The sequence below is a fragment of the Callospermophilus lateralis genome, unplaced genomic scaffold (genome assembly GCF_048772815.1).
Source record: "Callospermophilus lateralis isolate mCalLat2 unplaced genomic scaffold, mCalLat2.hap1 Scaffold_130, whole genome shotgun sequence".
Classification (NCBI taxonomy): domain Eukaryota; kingdom Metazoa; phylum Chordata; class Mammalia; order Rodentia; family Sciuridae; genus Callospermophilus; species Callospermophilus lateralis.
Genome location: NW_027512473.1, coordinates 1251427 through 1272874, shown reverse-complemented (window position 1 = coordinate 1272874; position 21448 = coordinate 1251427). Strand labels below are relative to the sequence as shown.

At 32.2% G+C, this 21448-nt stretch overlaps 1 protein-coding gene across 1 annotated transcript in view; it reads left to right on the top strand.

The window, feature by feature from the left end:
• The window catches only part of LOC143389982 (cadherin-10-like), a 95431-nt gene that overhangs the window by 27344 nt on the left and 46639 nt on the right, over positions 1–21448 (top strand). The window contains 3 exon segments of the mRNA XM_077108072.1: positions 787–1040; positions 4685–4821; positions 16718–16839. Coding sequence (XP_076964187.1) covers positions 787–1040; positions 4685–4821; positions 16718–16839 — 513 coding nt within the window.

Below are 21448 nucleotides of genomic sequence, written 5' to 3'. Positions count from 1 at the left end.
TCTTATTCCTGAGATTTTCTTTATTTTGACTCTTTCAAGCAAGTATGGAAATTTATCACCAAGATTTTGTAAATTTAAAATTTAAAAAAAATTTTGGTACCAGGGATTGAACTCAGGAGTACTCAGCCACTGAGCAAAAACCCTAGCGCTATTTTTTTTTTTTTTTTTTTGATGCTGGGGATTAAACCCAGGGCCTTACACATGCAAAGTAAGCACTCCACTAACTGAGCTATATCCACAGCCCCTCCCAGGCTTATTTGGTATTTTATTTAGAGATAAGGTATCACTGAGTTGCTTAGCACCTCACTTTTGCTGAGGCTGACTTTGAACTCACAGTCCTCCTGCCTCAGCCTCCTAAGCTGCTGGGATTAGAGGTGTATGTCACCAAACCCAGCTTCACTTTTTTTTGCTTAGAAAAATTTAGCAGTACCCAATACCTCAAAACACACATGTGTGCATGCCAACATATACATAATCTGCCAGTCCATTTTTTTTGTAGGGAATCACCACCTATGAGATAGGTTTGAACATATAGCCCAATTTTTTGCAAGGTTTAAAATCTCATTTTCTTAAGTTCCAAAGTGTTACATTTTGAATATATAAAAAGTAAAAATTGAATCCTAAACAATATTTAAGGATTATATAATTATCTGTGCTACTTTCTAAACTTATTAATAAGCAAATCAAATGCATTCAACCTGGATTTTAAAAATCATTCTCTAACTTGAAATGAGCATGTCATACAATTCCCCTCACTTTAATTGAATGACATTTGTCTTTTTACAGCCACTTGACTATGAGAGCCGGAGACTTTACACGCTGAAGGTTGAAGCAGAAAATACCCATGTGGACCCAAGTTTTTATTATCTAGGACCATTCAAAGATACCACAATTGTGAAAATCTCTATGGAAGATATAGATGAACCTCCTGTTTTCAGCAGGTCCTCCTACCTCTTTGAGGTTCATGAAGATATTGAAGTGGGCACAATAATCGGGACTGTAATGGCAAGGGATCCAGACTCTGCTTCCAGCCCCATTAGGTAATTATGCCTGTGTTTGAGATGAAACAGAAGAAATTGAAATTCACATAGAGATTATGAAATTCTATTTGAAACATTTAATGCAATAAAATACTACAGGAGTTTTTCTGTAAGTTATACATAAATTTGGTGAGCCCAGTGTTTAAGGTAAATTGGCTTTAAATATCTGGGAGCAGGTGTGCACAAGGGTTATAGCTTATTCTTATCACATTCTATAGACTGAAGTCTGGCTTGTATCATCTGTTTGTCTCCTTAAAGTGTTTGTTGTTTTCTGGGGGAAACGAGGTACTGGGGATTGTACTCAGAGGCACTCAACCACTGCCATATCCCCAGCCTATTTTGTATTTTATTTAGAGACAGGGTCTCAATGAGTTGCTGAAGCTGGCTTTGAACTCTTCCTGTGTCAACCTCCCACTAGGATTACAAATGTACATCACTGTGCCTGGGCTCAATAATACTTTTTTAGATGTACATTCATGTTGCAACTAAGCCATGATATTTGTATGTGAGATAAATATAAATGGTTAAAAATAATGTGATTGTGTTATAATTCAGTTTTCTCATAATTTTTACAAATTGTACTTATACTCTAGTCATCAAAGAAGGGAATTTTTGCATTGTTCTCGGTTTTTGGCTTTGTTGTTGTTGTTGTTGTTTAGCTGTCTCAAAAAATGCAAGGACATTCCAGAAATATCAGTCACTCAACATTTTTCTTTATTATGGCAATCAAAACACGTGAGATGTGATAGACACATAAAAATGAGAAAGACTCAAAGTTTGCATTGACATTTGCACTGACATAGCAAGGAAACACAGATATACCTAATATTCATCATCAAAGTGAGCGCTTACTTTAGTCTGTTTTTCCATCATGTGTTCTGGATTTCATTTGTTTCCTTAATTCTCAGCAGGTTGATTTTGCTTCCACATGAGCTAGTAAAGTATGAGTTTAAAGGTTTGCTGTACAATTTCTGTATGTACTCATGAATCATTCACCTGACTCTGGTCAGACTTACTTTGAAAATTGTATAAATTCTGCCAACTTTCAAGTGAAGTCATACTATATACAGTGACAAATGTATGTATGGTTTTATTTAATTATATAATTATGCATAAATACTATTTCTTGGATTGATGTGCAGCATCACAGTTTACATGCTGCAGAAGAAAACTGTACATAATATTCACATATTTCTCCCAACTGCCAGCAGGACTTCCCTATGAATATCACCCCTCCAGTCCACTTGTCTTCATCTAAGTGGCTGCATTCCCTGAATTTTTCTTTAAGCTTTAAAATAACTAATATACATGTTTAATTTTACCCCTTAAATACTTACCAAGCATTTTCTTGGCAGAAATTCTAACTAACATCAGCCGTCTCTGTTCTGGGTCCCTGATTTCAAAATGATCCTTTTAAAAAATGATACATCAGAGTTTTGATGATACAAAATTAAGTTGACTACTATTAAGTCCTGATATAAAGATATATCTCCACAAAGTGAAATATACATTCCATCCTCACATAGATTGATGGCTATTTTATATTAAAATCTATATGTAGGTACTTAAAAACACAATAAATATAATGTTTAATGAAAACACAAATCAAAGGACCAGGAAGAGTCCATTCATGCATAGAATATACAATGCCAATAGGTATGGCTTTGTATCACCTTGTTGTAGAAAGTAGGAAGGCATACTCTTATATCTTATTATTTTTGTAGAACAAGCAGATACAATGTATACATGTGACATACTATACTATTTTATAATCAAATAAATATAAATATTGTGGATAAGTATGCACATATATGTAGTAAATTTATATATTCTACAGGTTCTGCATCTACCAATTCAAACAAAATCAATGGAAAGTTTTTGGAATAATTTTGTTTGTACTGAATGTATGAAGACATTTTTCTTGTCATTATTTCCTAAATAGTATAGCACAATAATTACTTGTGTAGGATATGGCATTTATCTTATAATAGGTATTATAAACAATCTAGAAATGATTTAAAGGAGAATGTGCATTGGTTCTAATTTCCAGTAGATATAAAAGGACAATTTTATATATTCAAAGAAATAAAATAGCCTTGCAAGTCTAATGTATTTATGTCATCATTCTGGACATGTTACAAATTATGTCATATATCCTAAATGGTAATGCAGTAATCAAAAAGTTTTACTGAAAACATGTATCTTGGAAATGATTTTAAAAGAAAAATGAAAGTTAACATATAATTTGGTGATTAAGAATCAGAAAATAAAATTATATTTTGAATAATATTTGAAAAAGAAGGGCTGTAGTTTCTCTACATCTTCAAGATAATATCACATAATACTCTAAATCTTATTATTGCTTCTTTAAACTGAACTGCAAAAAACTAAGAAAAACACAAAAACTGTGTTTGGCAAAATCATGATACATGATAACAAAAGCTTTCTATTAATGTACATATTTCAACTTCACATCACATTTCTATATAAATAAGGGAACTTCTATTTGCCAAAATTCCTAATAATTCTGTCATTCTTTCTTACATTGGATAAATATTTTTAGATAACCATATCAGATATTAACATATTATTCAAGGAGTTTTCATTCCATTGGAGAAGAATATGAGAATCAAATAATATTCACTAACTGCCTACTAAAGTTACAGTAGTAGATATATTATGATAGTGGTCAGTAGGCACATTGTTTTCAAGTTTAAATTCCTGTTTTAGATTTGGAATGAAACAAATTCCAAATACATGAGATAAATGACAGATATAGTTGTACAGTTACTTTAGGTAGGAAGCAGATAGATTCTTGAAATTTAGGTGATCATGGAAGACTATAAGGAGGAGATAAAATGTATCTTGGGTCTTTCAGTAGTAAACTAATTTTGTCAATCTGGGGTGGAATTTGGGAATTATTCTAGATATAGGGATAAAATTATTTGCTTTATTTGTGAAGGCTAAAACATGTAGTGTGTTTTTTTTTTTTAAAAATGGGATTTATCCCAATGACTTCATTAAGATTGAAAAACCTGGTATTAGGTTTCAGAATGATATACAATACAATGCCACAATAACCAATTGCTGCCTATTTTAATACAGATGTATGAAGATTTCTCATCTGGAATTATACTATTTTAAAGTTATACATTTTATAATACATGTGGTTAGAAACTGAAGCTATGTATATATCATACTCTGAAGCTCCAAAACACCATTAGTTGATGCCCAACCAGTTTGATGAACCTACTGTTATCTCCAATTTTGTTATTAAGAAAAATCTGAGCTTCTGGGATTGATCTGTTGCAATGGATTACTGCAGTAATTCTCCACTAATAAATAAAGCAATGTAACCACATGTAATGCATACTATGTTATGGTCAAATATGTCAATATTAGTTCACATGAAAATAGACAATGATTTTAAGAGCAGAGATTTTAGAACACTAGCATTTCTATACAGAACCAAGTACTTGGAGAGAGTGTATTTCTGTGATTAACTCATGAAACTCTACATTCTAGATCAGTACTGTGTTTCTTCTGATAATTATTAGTAATATGTGTGTCTTTTAATTTTACCATTTTCTCCTGTAACACTTCAATAACATTGCCATGTGCTTTTCTTTGGCCTCTACGTTCAGATTTTCTTTGGATCGCCATACTGACCTTGATCGGATCTTTAATATATATTCTGGAAATGGATCGCTTTACACATCAAAACCACTTGACCATGAACTATCTCAATGGCACAATCTTACTGTCATAGCTGCTGAAATCAGTAAGATGACTTTATGTCTATAATACATATTTATGTTTATAATTCTGTATATTTTAGTTTTGTATATTTAACATATATTTATAGATTTAATTATATACTAAAATAATTCATTCATTGCTTATACAAATTATACAAATTATAGTTTTTGTTCTAAGAAATTTATATTTATTTTATTTATCTTTAAAATTTATTTATATATGACAGCAGAATGCATTCTAATTCTTATTAAACATATAGAGTACAATTTTTCATATCTCTGGTTGTATACAAAGTATATTCACAACAATTCATGTCTTCATACATGTTACTTTGGATAATAATGATCATCACATTGCACCATCATTTATAACCCCATGCCCCCTCCCTTCCCTTTCAACCCCTCTGCCCTATCTAGAGTTCATCTGTACCTCCCATGCTCCCTCTTCCTAACCCAATATGAATCAACCTCCTTATATCAAATAAAACTTTCAGTGTTTGATGGTTTGGGATTGGCAAATTTCACTTAGCATTATCTTCTCTAATTTTATCAATTTACCTGAAAATGCCATGATTTTATTCACTTTTATTGATGAATAATATTCCATTTTTATCCATTCATCAATTAAAGGGCATCTAGTTGATTTCACAGTTTAGCTATTGTGAATTGTGCTGCTATAAACATTGATGTGGCTGTGTCCCTATAGTATGCTGTTTTTAAGTCCTTTGGATACAGACCAAGGAGAGGGATAGCTGGGTCAAATAGAGGGTACATTTCCAATTGTCCAAAGATTCTCCATACTGCTTTCCATGTTGGCTGTCCCAATTTGCAGTCTCACCAGCAGTGTATGAGTGTACATTTTTTCCCACATCCTCGCCAGAACTTATTGTTGTGTGTCTTCATAATAGCTGCCATTCTGACTGGAGTAAGATGAAATCTTAAAGTGGTTTTGATTTGCATTTCTCTAATTGCTAGAGATAATGAACATTTTTCATATATTTGTTGATTGATTGTATATCTTCTTCTGAGAAGTGTCTGTTCAGGTCCTTGGCCCATTTATTGATAGGGTTATTTGGGTTTTTTTTGATGTTTCACTTTTTGAGTTCTTTATATACCCTAGAGATTAGTGATCTGATGTGTGAGGGATAAAGATTTGCTCTCAGGATGTAGGCTCTGTATTCACCTCACAGATTGTTTCTTTTGCTGAGAAGAAACTTTTTAGTTTGAGTCCATCCCATTTATTGATTCTTGATTTTAATTCTTGTGCCACCAGAGTATTATTAAGGAAGTTGGGGCCTAATCCCACATCATGGAGATTAGGGCCTACTTTTTCTTATATTATATGCAGAGTCTCTGGTTGTATTCCTAAGTCCTTGATCCATTTTGACTTGAGTTTTGTGCATGGTGTGAGATAGGGGTTTAATTTCATTTTGTTGCATATGGATTTTCAGTTTTCCTAGTACCATTTGTTCAACAGGCTATCTTTTCTCCAATGCATGTTGTTGGCACCTTTGTCTAATATAAGATAATTGTAATTTTGTGGGTTAATCTCTGTGTCCTCTATTCTGTACCATTGGTCTACCAGTCTGTTTTGGTGCCAATACCATGCTGTTTTTGTTACTATTTCTCTATCCTATATAGTTTAAGGTCTGGTATAGTTATGCTACCTGCTTCACTCTTCCTGTTAAGGATTGCTTTAGCTATTTTGGGCTTTTTATTTTTCCAGATGAATTTTTAAACTGCTTTTTATATTTCTATGAAGAATGTCTTGGGGATTTTTATCAGAATTGCATTAAATCTGTAGAGTGCTTTTGGAAGTATGGTCATCTTGATAATATTAAGTCTGTCTATCTAAGAGAAAGGTAGATCTTTTCATCTTCTAAGGTCTTCTTTGACTTCATTCTTTAGGGTTCTGTAATTTTCATTATATGGGTCTTTTACCTCCTTCATTAAATTCATTCCAAATTTTTTGAGGCTACTGAGAATGGGGTAGTTTTCTTCATTTCCCTTTCTGAGGATTTGTCACTGATATACAGAAATGTCTTTGATTTATGGGCATTGATTTTATATCCTGATACTTTGTTGAATTCATTTACTGATTGTAGAAGTTTTCTGGTGGAACTTTTAGGGTCTTCTAGGTACAGAATCACATCATCAGCAAATAGTGCCAGTTTGAGTTCTTCTTTTCCTATGTGTATCCTTTAATTTCTTTCATCTGTTTAATTGCTCTGGCCAGTGTTTCAAGAACTATGTTAAATAGAAGGGATGAAAGTGGGCATCCCTGTCTTGTTCCAGTTTTTAGAGGGAATGACTTCAATTTCTCTTCAATTAGAATGATGTTGGCCTGGGGCTTAGCATAGATAGCCTTTAGGATATAGAGATATGTTCTTGTTATACCTAGTTTTTCCACTGTTTTGAACATAAATGTGTGCTATATTTTTTCAAATGCTTTTTCTGAGTCTATTGAGATGATCATATGATTCTTATCTTTCATTCTATTGATGTGATGAATTATATTTATTGATTTTCATGTGTTGAATTAACCTTGCATTCCTGGATGAATCCTACTTGACCATCGTGCATGATCTTTTTGATATGTTTTTCAATTTGATTTGCCAGAATTTTATTTAGAATTTTTGCATCTGTATTTATTAGAGATATTGGTCTGAAGTTTTCTTTTGTTGATGTGTCTTTGCCTGGTTTTGGAATCAGAGTGATATTGGCATCATACAATGAGTTTTGAAGTGCTGCCTCTTTTTCTATTTCCTGAAATGAATTGAAGAGTATTGGTATTAGTTTTTCTTTAAAGGTCTTATGTAGAACTTGGCTGTGTATCTGTCCAGTCTTGGGCTTTACTTGATTGGTAGACTTGTGATGATGTCTGCTATTTCATCACTGGAAATTGAGCTGTTTAAATTCTGTGTATCATCCTGATTCAATTTGGGCAAATTATATAACTCTAGAAATTTGTCAATGCCTTCAATATTTTCTATTTTATTGGAGTGCAAGTTTTCAAAATAATTTCTAATTGTCTTCTATATTTCTGTAGTGTCTGTTGTGATATTTTCTTTTTCATCATGTATGTTAGTGATTTGGGTTTTCTCTCTTCTTCTCTTTGTTAGCATGGCTAAGGGTCTATCAGTTTTTTTTTTATTTTTTCAAACAACCAACTTTTTGTTCTTGTCAATTTTTTCATTTGTTTATTTTGTTTCAATTTCATTCATTTCAGCTCTGATTTTAATTATTTCCTATCTTCTGCTGCTTTTGGTATTGATTTGTTTTTCTTTTTCTAGGGCTTTGAGATGTATGTTAAGTCATTTATTTGTTGACGTTTTCTTATTTTAAGAAACGAACTCCATGCAATGAACTTTCCTCTTAGAACTGCTTTCATAGTGTCCCAGAGATTTTGATATGTTATATCTGTGTTCTCATTCACCTCTAAAATTTTTTAAATCTTCTCCTTGGTGTCTTCTGTAGTCCACTGTTCATTCAGTAGCATGTTATTTAGTCACCAGGTGTTGGAGTGGATTTTATTTCTTATTCTATCATTGATTTCTAATTTAATTCCATTATGATCTGACGAAATGCAGGGTAGTAGCTCTACTTTTATATATTTGTTAAGAGTTACTTTGTAGCATAGTATATGGTCTATTTTAGAGAATGATCCATGTGCTGCTGGGAAGAAGTGTATTCTCTCTTTGAAGGATGAAATATTCTATATATGTCAGTTAAGTCTAAGTTACTGATTGTATTATTGAGTTCCATAGTTTCTTTGTTCAGCTTTTGTTTGGAAGATCTATCTAGTGATGAAAGAGGTGTGTTAAAGTCACCCAAAATTATTGTCTCGTGGTCTAGTTGACTTTTAAACTTGAGAAAATTTTCTTTGATGAATGTAGATGCTACATTGTTTGGGGCATATATATTTATAATTGTTAATTCTTGTTGGTGTATGGTTCCTGTGAGCAGTATATAGTATCCTTCTTTATCCTTTTTGATTGACTTTAGTTTGAAGTCTACTTTATTTGATATAAGGATGAAAACCGCTGCTTGCTTCCGCAGTCCATGTAAGTGTTATGATTTTTCCCAACCATTTAATTTCAGTCTGTGGATGTCTTTTTCTTGGAGATGAGTGTCTTGGAGGCAGCATATTGTTGGGTCTTTCTTTTTCTTTTTTTAATCCAATCTGCTAATCTATGTCTTTTGATTGGTGAGTTTAGGCCATTAACATTCAGTATTATTATTGAGACATGATTTGTATTCCCAAACATTTTTGTTTATTTTTGGTATTTAATGTGACTTGGAATCTCCTCTGATTAGATTTTCCTTTAGTGTAATCCCTCTCTCTGCTGATTTTCAACATTGTTTTTCATTTCCTTTTCTTGGAATATTTTGCTGTGGATGTTCTGTAGTTCAGGCTTTCTAGTTGTAAACTCTTTTAACTTTTAGTTTATCATGGAAGATTTTTATTTCATCATCAAATCTAAAGCTTAGTTTTGTTGGATATAAGATTCTTGGTTGGCATCCATTTTCTTTTGGAGCTTGGTATATGTTGTTCCAGATCTCCTGGCCTTGAGGGTCTGGGTTCAAAAATCTGCTGATATTTGAATTTGTCTCCCACTATGTGTGATCTGATTCCTCTCTCTTGCAGCTTTTAAGATTCTATCCTTATTCTGTATCCTAGGTATTTTCATTATAATGTATCTTGGTGTAGATTGATTGTGATTTTGTACATTTGGTGTCCTGTAAGGATCTTGTATTTGTTTTTATCAACTCACTCTTCATGCTTGGAAAATTTTCTGATATTATCTCATTGACGAGATTGTGCATTTCTTTGGTTTGAAACTCTGTGCCTTCCTGTATCCCAATAACTCTTAGATTTGGTCTTTTCATGCTGTCCCATAATTATTGGATGTTCTGTTTATGGTTTCTAACTATCTTTACTGAGTGATCAACTTTATTTTCTGGATTGTATAATTTGTCTCCATTGTCTGTATTCTTTCTTCCAAGTGATCTAGTCTGTTGGCTATGCTTTCTACTGAGTTTTTTATTTGATTTATTATATCCTTCATTTCAAGGATTTTTGACTATTTTTTTCCCAGAATCTTTCTCTTGAAGTAATCTTTTGCTACCTGTATTTGCTCTCTTATCTCATTGTTGGAGTGATCAACTTTTTTCCTGTATTTGCTCTTTTAAGTTATTCTTTAATTCACAGATATTTTAACTATGAATCTTCTGAACTCCTTCTCTGACATTTCATCAACTTTGCTGTCCATTGGTTCTGTTATTATAGTGTCCTGGTTTGTTCAGGGCACTTTCCTCACTTGTTTTTTCATGTTGTCTGTGTGTTTTCCTTTCTTGCAGTGTGGATCTGAGATATTACAATTTCTTTCCTATATTCTTTTAGTACCTATGCAGATTGTCTGTACCTCACCTTGATGTTGGGCTTCCAGACCTTGCTGGTGTCCCTAAATGCATATTACTGCATCCTGGATCTGTGCAAGTTAGAGTGGTTGAATCTGGGCCTCTGGGCTTAACCTCCCTAGTAGTCTACTTGTCAGAAGGGGAGTTCCTGCGTCACAGGCTAGTCTCTGGCAGGTGTCTGGCCCCGCCTGGAAGGTGGGGGTGGGGGGGGAGTTACCAGGCTGGCTGTGAGCCTGGGTCTCTCAAAGACTGGTGTGGGTGGATCTGGGCCACTAGGCTTGGCCTGCCATGGTAGTCAGCTGGTTGGAAGGGGTGGTCCTGTGCCTGAGGCACACTAGTCTGCTGGTGGGAAGAGTCAGTCCTGAGTCAGATGCTAGGCTCTGGTGAGTGTCTGCCTTGCAAGGGAGGCGTAGACTGGCTCCCCTGTGAGCCTGAGTTCCACACAGGCAGGTCTACGAATTATAGTTTTAGTTGAAATCTTAAATTGATTCATCAAAAACCTATTTTTTTTCAGTATTTCTTTTAGATATATGCTGAGAGGTGACTATAGGTATTGTAAAAGAAGCAAAATTGCATTTATGCTATCTTAGAATTTTTTACCACGTCTGAAAATTAAATTGATATTATGGCAGATTAAGAGGAGAAAGGCACACACATTTATTTAAGATTTATGTAATAAGGAGCATTCTTAAGGAAATGAGGAACCAAAAAATGTTGCAAAGCCTGAATACTTTTGAACTAAGATGAACAAAAAGAGGCAATAGTGAAAAAATAACTAAATATTTACAGAATGTTAATTTTTGTTTGTTTTTGTACAGAATTATCTCTGTTTCAATTGCCTGTCCTCCTCAATATTAAGAATGTCACTGTCTTCATGATATGTAAGAATACTTTTCATATAAGAGTTTTTTCTTCTGCTTTCAGGAAAAAAAAAAGGAAAGGTTCAGAGTATCCTTCTTGTACATTCTATTTATACTATTGTATTTTATGTAATCTTATATGACAGTCCTGGGGATTGAATCCAGGGCCTTTCACATGCTAGGCAAGTGCTCTACCCCTGAGCTATATCCTCAACCTTGATTTTCTCTTTTTCTTTCTTTCTTACTTTTTTTTCTTTTTTTTTTCTTAATGTCTTTGGGTCAACGTAATCCTTATAGCAAAATTATATATTTTGTGTTAGCATATTCTGCAACTCTAAAGTATCTCTAAATCTAACATTTATTATTAACTAATAACATTCAAGTAGAATGGATACTGCAAATTTTCTCTTTTGAGGAAACAACTGAGATGTTAAATTTTTACATCAACACTATTATTGTGAATCTATGATAAACCAGGTATGGGTTATGATTCTAAGAATTTTAAATTACATTTCATCTTGCTAATATATTAAATTAGCCTCATTTAAATGAGAAGAAACTAAAACTAAAAATCTGGAGATTTTTGAAACTTTCTGAAATAATGCTAGAGGTAGTAAATTGGGACTTAAAACAGGTTATTCCAGTTCTAGCTCTAATAATTCTACACATAATTTACAAAATTTCTTCAAACTCTAAACAGAGATCAAGGATTCAAACCCCCTCTTTCTTTAGTTGCAAAATGTGTGGCCTGAACACAGGATGGCCAGCATCATTTATGGAACTCATTTTCAAGTTGAAATGACAGATGGCCTTTTCAAAAAGTATTAAGAAATTCAACAGTAGCTTCTTCAGTCTAGTGTGGGGTTCTTTAAGATGGGCGGTTCTGGTCAACAGGTGAAATCACATGTTCAGGTCTCACAAACCTGCTCCATTTCTGATTACATACTGAGACAAACATGAAGCAGTGCAGTTCAAACTGCTTTAAAAATAAATATTCATCAGGAGTTAAGTCATGGTCAGATAGCAAGCTGGTAATTTCCACATCTGAAATACTAAGCTGAATCCTCAAATAGGTATCAAGGTCAAGTTATTTGAAGTAACCATTCCAGACTTTGGAAGGCAAAACATCAGGTCTGAATCACCAAGTGCCTCTGAAGAATGTAACTAGGCTAGGCAGATCATCAGCAATCATTCAAAGCTTCAAGCTAAAGTAATAGATTTAGTTTATCTTTCTAATTTGGCTCTGAAATACAGACCAACCCTAAAAAAATCCAGTTTCATCACAATGAGATATAAACAGTGGTACCTGTTAATACTAACAATTGTTGGAGTTTTCCTTTATGAAAGCTGTCACTTCTCTGTCTTCATCCTAAGAGTTGATTGTGTCCAACATGATTCTCCTCATTCCAAAAGTAAGGTTGTTTGTGCTCTGCTCATTTCAAGATACTTTCTCAAGTCCAATGAGCTTGGAATTGCACTTTCCATTTCAGATACTGTGAGAAATTTAACTTCTAAAGCTAGTTGAAGTAATTATGATTCAGTAAAAAGCTAATCCAACTACCTCTTCTAAGAACTGAACCTATTTTTTGCCACTAACTGAATTCAATCTGTGGCACAACTGTTGCAATTACCTACCTGCCAAACCAACACCAGTAAGGGTCCCATTATGCTATTCTGGGAATTAAATTAAGCAATGAGAGTGAAAGGGAAACTGCATATAGGGAATTGTTTTTACGAGACTTCAAACACTGGTTTTATGCTAAGCGTGTCACATACCTCGCCTGGAGCAGGACAGAATGACATACAAATGTACTTCTTACCAATGTGTTTCCAGGCCCTGCCTCAAACAGTTTAATTCTACATTCCAATGCAATGTATCACATCATGTGGCAAGTGCTATCTACTGCAAGTAATTATTTAGTGCATTATTCCATGGCATAATTCCCCTTTTCGTCTTTAAAAAATATTTTAAAATGCCATGCAGAGAATAAAAAAAATCTAAAATTAAGGACATAATCAGGGTCTTAATAATAAACTTGAAGTTTTGGAACACATTTATTGTAGCGGCCAAAGAGTTCCTTCAAGAAAATTTAGCTATAATCATTTCAATACACTCTGAGGACAATGGAGCTTGGTATAGGAAGAAAGGACTCCATTACATATTAGTAAAAAAAGTTGTGTCCTAAGCATGTGCAACATACAGTTCTATTTTTTGAAAATCTGGGGTATCTAGACAATAATTGAAGACTTCTATTTAGAGATTTGCAAAAGCTTTTGGAATTCTAGACATAGTCTCACCTCAGCACACACATTTTAAGATCCTTTGTTGCTGGTACATTGTGCTACTCTCCTGCTTTCCTGAAGGACTCTGAGGGAGACTCAAGTGGTAAATAAATGCCAGCAGCTCTTCTGTATGATTCTGCATTCTCAGAATGCTTGTTTGTTTATTTATACATAAGCCATGGCATTTGCCAACAAATGTGTATATATATATATATATATATATATATATATATATATATATATATATACACACACACACACACACACACACACACACACACACACACACACATACACACACATACATATATCACACACACACATTGCTTTTTTAATAGGTGATGCAGACCCAATGCTTTACAAAGACATTCATCCCTGTGGCTTTAGCTTTTGAAGATCCTTGGGCTATTTGGAAAGAGGCTAAAGAATCTACATATTGTGTTAGGGCAAAATCTAACAAAGCCATTTTTGAGGCTTGAAACTTTCCTTTTTCTTCTTGTTTTCTGTGACATAGCTTGTGATTGAATTGCTACCAACAAAAGTTACTTTTATGTCCCACTTTATATTGAAAATACACATTTTGTTTATGTCCACTTACTATAGCAGTAGATTAAAGAGCAAGTTCTAGAGAAATGGAAGAAGTGTGCATTTCCACTCTTCTTCATAGCAACAGGTAACTAGAGAGTCAGGGGTCCATTTTTGGTGAGTACTCTACCTCTGGGTCTTATGAATAGAATGAGACAGATAAAGGTGAAGATACAATGGTAAATATTTTTCTGTTTATTTTCCTTTTCTCTCTTCTTCTTCCCAATGGGTACCTCTTCAGACCAACGTGAATTGTGAGAAAGCTTGTTAACAGGTTTTTAATGTGTGAATGCATTACATGGAAAAAGATTGCACAAACACTTATAAAATAGCCATGAATACATGATATTGGTAATAAAGATGATGTTCATAACATTTAACATGTTTGAAGTACTAGTCATCAAACTGATGCTCTGACAAGAACTTTTCCTGATTTATCACACCTAATTTTCCAAATAACTATGTGAGATCAGAAGCCCTGTGTTTTTACACATACTGAGTAATAAGGCATTGGGCAAAGTCACAATGCATGAACATGAGTGGACTTAGATATAAAAGAAGCTCACTTTACCTCCAGGGTATGAACTCTCAGCCACCTGATGCAGGAAAAGGTGGAGGGCATTCAGCCATACATTGCAAACAGGAAATTAGAACCTGTCAACAGAATATATGTGGATTAAGAAGTCAGAGCTAAGACTTAAGAGGAGTGTCAAGAGATCCATTTTAAATTCCCTCTTGGAAAGAGGAACAGAAGTTGAATATACTTCAGATAGATTTAGAATCCTATTTGCCTTCCTTTTTACTACTTCAGACTTTAAATATGCCTGCTAAGAAATCAGTTCTTACACATTATTTTTAAAAAGCTGAAATTATTATATTAATAACAATACAATTACACATAGCTGGAAGAAGAATTCTTTTCAGCAGTAATATATACTCTATTTGCATAGGACAGTATTTTTTTGTATCTGAAAATTATTTAGTTAAAATTAGGAAGTCAGATAAATTTTATAAGGGCAAATGATAATATCCATAGCACTTTTTGGTTTATATCACTTAATAAGATTGTTAAATATACTCTTTGGGCTTTTATAAAGTTAAACTTCCCTTTTATTCTTTTAAATTTAGTTTTAACTTATACATTAAAAACAAAAAATGTACATATTAGTGGGATTCCACTTACTGTTTTATATTAAAATATATATATATTCTTATACACACACATAATGCATGGTGATTAATCAGGTTAAACATAAGCTTCTCCTCAAATATTTATAATTTCTTTATGATGGAAACTCCCAAAATCCTTTCTTCTGAGTTTTAAAATATATAGCACATTGTTGTTATCTGTATTTCCCCTCCTGAGCATAAGCACACCAGAATTTCTTACTACTTTGTAACTATAACTTTGTATCCATTGATCAATCTTTTCTTATTTTTTCTCACTTCTCTACTTTTTACAGCCTCTGGTAACCAGCATTCTACTCTCAACTTTTATGCATTCCACTTTTTGAGATTTAACATATGAGTGAAATCATGAAGTACTTGTCTTTTTGTGTCTGGCTTATTTCACTTAATACAACAATCTCCAGTTACTTCCAGATTGTTGCCAAAGACAGCAATTGATTCTTTTTCAGAATCAAATAATATTCCATTGTGTATATGGACCACATTTTCTTTATCCATTAATCAGTTGACGGACACTTAGGTTGTATCCATTTCTTTACTGTTTTCAGTGGTGCTGGAAGGGATATGGAATTGCAGATGTTTCTTCAACATTTCTATCTATTTTCTAATATTGTTCCTCTACTTTGTCAAAGTTTTCAAAGAAGTTGGATTTTATCTAAAGATTGTGATATTTGTATTTAATTCTGAATAACTATAACATGATTTTAAAATGTTAAAACACTCAGATATCAATAAAACTGCTTAGAAAAATATTCAGTGAAGATGATGCAATTGTGACTATTATAGGTTTGTTACTCAAGCTAAGGTAAATAAGGAACATTTTTTATTTCCTTTACAAATCAAAATATTTTAACTGTATCACTTTATTTGAAAATTTTGATGCTCTTTATTTTAGCATTTGTAGTAAAGACATCATTATTAGCTTTCCATTTGTTTGTAGAGATAATTTAGAACCAATAAATTGTTATGCAAAATCAAGTCATGGCTGTTGAAATGGTATCATTCATGACTATATAAATAAAATGTCTGAAACTTTATATCTCAGGGTAAATATTCTATCACATTGTAGAATTAGTAGCCATATATTATAATTTCCAAGAAGCAATTTGAATGTTACTAGTAGAATACATTTTAATTATCATAGTCAAAAAATAGGTTTTTAGTAGAACAAAGATTTATTGATCTTGGATAAGTAACTAATTTATTTAAAAATAGTTCTTCATCTCAAAAATATGTTAAAGATTAAATAAGTTATATGTAAAAATTATGTAATAAACATGTATTCACATCTTGTATATTTGGACAGGAAAGACACAGATATGAGCTCAATTATACTAGGTTTTACTGTTAATTTTTTTACAAAGTAAAAATAATCCCCTTGTGCTCAATATTAACAGAATTCATGACTACTTAATTAGGCCCTGCAGTAAATTTCTTCATTGCATTTGCTCATTATGTTAGGAGAATGAATGAAATGTTTATTAGTATGTGAGCTCTTAAAAATCCATAAGATGCCTATATAAATTAAATCTGGTGCACAAACATGCATTCCTAAAAATAATTTCTCCTTTATTTTTTCTAGACAATCCCAAAGAGACAACTCGTGTAGCTGTTTCTGTGAGAATTTTGGATGTTAATGACTATGCCCCACAATTTGCTGTGTTCTATGATACTTTTGTATGTGAAAATGCCAGACCAGGACAGGTGAGCAACTGGAAGATAGAAAACACAGGGCAGTTCTGTATTAAATGTTTTATTTTCACAAACTTGACAGGAATGAATGAAAAAGGGATAGGAACACTCACATATACTCCCTGCAATATTTTCAAAACGGTGACATGTTTTTAAAATTGAGAGTATCTAAAATAGCAGTGTACCAGGTTTCTTAATTCCTTCCTAAAGTTCTGGTGTAAAAGAAAAGACATTATCATTTGAACACAAATGTATAGAAACAACTTCAGCGCCCTGCACCTGCCAGGCGAGCGCACTACCGCTTGAGCCACATCCCCAGCCCCACAACTTCAACATTTAAAGCCCTCGAAAACATGAGCAAACTAGAATCCTCTGCTGTACCATTAGGTAAATATTGAAATTGCTAGAAAAATGGGAATGAAAGTTGGTGAAAACCCAGCAACAAATGCATGGAATCTTTGAAACATTCCATCAATATTCAGATAAATGTGCAAATACATTTTGAAGTAGGGCAGCAGAATTTGCTTATACATTGGTTTTCATCATTACGCCAACATGTAAAGTGCTTAATGACTCAGTTTTAGTCCTTTAAAGCATTCTCCCTACATCAGCTTTGTTTATAATTATTTAAATCTTTTCCTCAGTGGACTCATTTTGTTGTTTAAAAAGCTCCAGAATATATGGCTGAAAAGACTGTTCTTAATTGCTTTGAGTGCTGTCTTCACAGAAGGAAGCTGCATGTTATAAATAATAATTGGGAATCCAATGTACTTTATTAGAGACAGAGAAGCCATCATGAAGCTGTATTGTGTTTTGACATCATTTGATGCTTTTATAAACATCAATGTCCTTGTTACATTTTTATGCAAATTATATTGTGGAATAACTCGAATACTTCCTTTTGAATATACTAACAGGAATTCAATAGCCTGTCTACTGTGAGAAATGGTAAAATGGCTGCAATTGGATTCCTTTTTTTTTTAACTTGAAAATATTATAGAAGTGTTTAATTGGGAATATTTAAATGACTTAGCTACTTCCAACTTCTTAACGAAACAGTGTCCACCCTAAAATACCATTCAAAATAGTCCTCTGCTTGGCAGGCTCAGCATGAGATAAGTTAAAATATTTTCTCTAAGAGATAAATTACCCATTTTGCTACTAATGCATTCATTGCTCCCTCTATGATTATTCTATTTGATTTTCAAGAGATATCTTTTCAAAGCATTTCAATTATTATATAATGCAGACTTACAAATGTATTCAAAATATACAGAATAAAGAATTGTGTTTATTTTCCAGTGCCTTTTCTCTTTTTAACTATAGTTGGTTCAGTAATGCTCCAGAATTTCTGTACGTGTAAAACCTAGTTGGCATAATGAAGAAAAAATAATCCAATGAAAGATGATTTTAATAGAAAGCAGTTAGCCTACCTTGACTATCCTGATAGAAAGGACATGATTAATAATTCTTGTTTAATTGACTGCATGGACAAGTCTTCCACACTAGTTATTGTTAATATGACCAGTTTGTGAAATGCCACCGTGTTCTCATTTGCTGAAAACTAGTTCTGCTTATACAAAAATGTTATAATAAATGATAGAATTCTAGGTTCTGACATCCAAGCTTGCAAACTTAAAGTGATTATTTGATAAACTTCTTCTCTGTGCCTTTTATGATAATCACTCATTAGTTTGGCCTCCCCTCCTCCTAGGAAAGGAAGATTAGGATGTCTGGGAATGCTGCAGTTATTTATTGAAATCTCAGTTCACCCAATACTCCTGCAAATTAAGTGCTCTTTAAGTAGCACTTAGAAAGCAACATGGGGAATAATTCCATTCATTTGGCGTGCAGACAAATTGATAAGTCAGAAATAAAACTAATTGCTACTCCCTCCTCCTCCTTATTTCCTGGCCTTAGCTCTTTCTTTATCTAAGCATACAAGACTTTCTTAGATAGGGTGCAGTTTGCAACTGATGAAGTATTAGAAGTCAGTCCTCTCCTGCCTAACAGGGTTACTTAAATTCTCACCTTTCTACTTCAAAGAGACAGGACCTTGAAGGAAGGAACAATAGGTCTTTTACTTCCCTTCGGTTTCCCTCACTTACCTTCACTCCTGCGGTCTGTAAAATGTATTTAATAATTTTCCAAGTCTAGATGAAGAAAATACCATGTTAATCACAAAGAACCTTTCCCAAGGAATCTCTCTAGGGAGGGTTGCTGTTTATATTTACTGTTCACTAAGCACCTTATTAAAGCTAATACCACTGACAGCAAATATCAAACCAGATAGCAACCAAGACTTTATCAAACCAAAAATTGTTTCACGTAGTTTTCATAGGACAAAATTTAGTTACTTCCTAACAGATAAAAGATTGAAGTTTTCCAGAATAAAAGAAAGTTTTTTTTATCAACAAAAACTCCTAGCTAAAACATTACAGCATAATAACTATTTGTTTAATTTTAAATACATTAAAATCCACTCATTATTCCACAATTGGTTGTAGTATGATCACTGAAACATTCTTAATGCTTATATCAAATGTAAAAATACAATGATAATATAAACAATTATATTATTGCCAAGAAGAAAAGCTAAGAAAGAGTTACCTATATCTCTTTTCCATAGCTCAAAATGAATATTGGATATCACCAGCTTGTGTTCATTTGTTTCCTAAGTGTGATAAATTGTTTCAATGCAATCAGATTAAAATGATTTGTCTCCAGTAGAAATAAAATATTGAGTGTTCATATAGAGAGCCAGCAGAAAACTTTTATCTACTTCTTGTTGTGAACTTCTGGTATTGATTGCAAGTCTTTATGGCACACTTACCCAAACAATAGTTTTGTGATTTTGAATGTATGATTGGAATAGAAAGTAAGGTTAAATTGAAAGGTAAATTTTCAAAATAAAGGGGTTAAACACTAAAGCCAAGTATGCCCTCCCCCTAAAAAAAAATCTTATGAAGCAGTACCTCTATTTGTAACAGAGAAGTCTTAGAGTCATAAAATTTATTTTAAAATGATAGGGACTCTGCAAAATGTGATTCTGTTTTTTGTAACTTTAATATGAATTGGAATTACTCCTTTCATAACAAAGTATATCAATTAACCACTGACATTTAAATCAATGAATCGACTTTTTTATTAAAATATCATTGAGCATTTTATATAAAACTTTATGGTTTACATATATATAAAGATGTGGATATATGTCCTCAGAAATGTATTATTGTATTATTTTGAGGATAAAAATGAACTGCAATTGTTATTTGTAATAACAGTTACAATCATATGTTTATTTTGAGACGTTGTAGTTTTTATTCTAAAGAAATTAGCTCTTTCTTGTGTTTATAGTTATATTCATATAGAAATCTTTGTGACTAGGAATTTGAACTACTCTACTGTCTTTCAGGATATGTTACTTCATTTATTTCTCTTCAATATATTCTTATGAATCAAAATTTTAAAAATAAATCTTTTAAGTATATTTGATAGATACAAATCAGTTAAGAAATTCTTTGGTAAATGAATTAATAATTCCTGAGTAGTTTAAATACCTTTTTATGTTTTTATCTTTAACTCCTATACCATTTTTATATTTTATATGTCTGGCTTCTACTTAATCTTATTATAAATAAGATTTAGTCAAATATATTTTTAAATTGTTTTAAACTAAGTTAGTTTTAAATAATTTTTGATGCTTATTTCTAGATAAAAACATATTTTTGCACGTCTTAATTAAATTCTTGTGTCATTTTTGATAAATGAGTAAAATTATAATTTTAAAAGTTAATACTTGAAATTTTTCACATTTCTGTTGGTGTAGCAAACTTTGAAAGAAAATAAGAATGGTTATAATGATCTCTTCATTTATTTCTTGTTTTGTTTAATGTTTTAAACTTGAAATCCCTAATTAAATCAAGAAAACCTCAGCAACAAATATTTCCACCAACTATCCACACAAAATTAAATTGAACTGATGCATTAAAAAGCATATTCCCTTTAATTAAGCATATTTGATGATTTTTACAGGCATAAATAGACATCAATATGCATAAAAAGCAACTTTTGAAGCCCTGATAATAATTTAAATATTTTTTAAAAACAAAAAAATTATTTCATATGTAACTTAAAGAATAAAGAAATCATATACCGACCCAAATACATAACTGTTACATATATTATATATTTATATAGTATCAATCATATACTGTATCAAAAACAATGATATGATTATGTATAAACCGTTAAATTTTCCACTGTTATCAGACAGTTTTTTATTAACTCTTGTATTAAAACCAATTACCATTTCCCTATATAATACATATCTTGAATTTAAAAATATATACTTGTATTTAAAGTGCAAATGAAGCAAACTATTGCTATTACAGTAGAAAATAATATATAAATGTTTCTTTATAAAATTTATATTCAACATTATGTATGAAGTATCTATTTTATTTTATTATGTTTCACCTAACTTTGGGGAGGAGCAAAGCAATATTTTTATTTCCACAATTTTTCCTACATCAGATCAACTCTTCCCAATCAATGTTTAGATTTATGTGAAATAACATACTGGTTCTACATTTAAATATAGAAACCCTCAAAAAATATA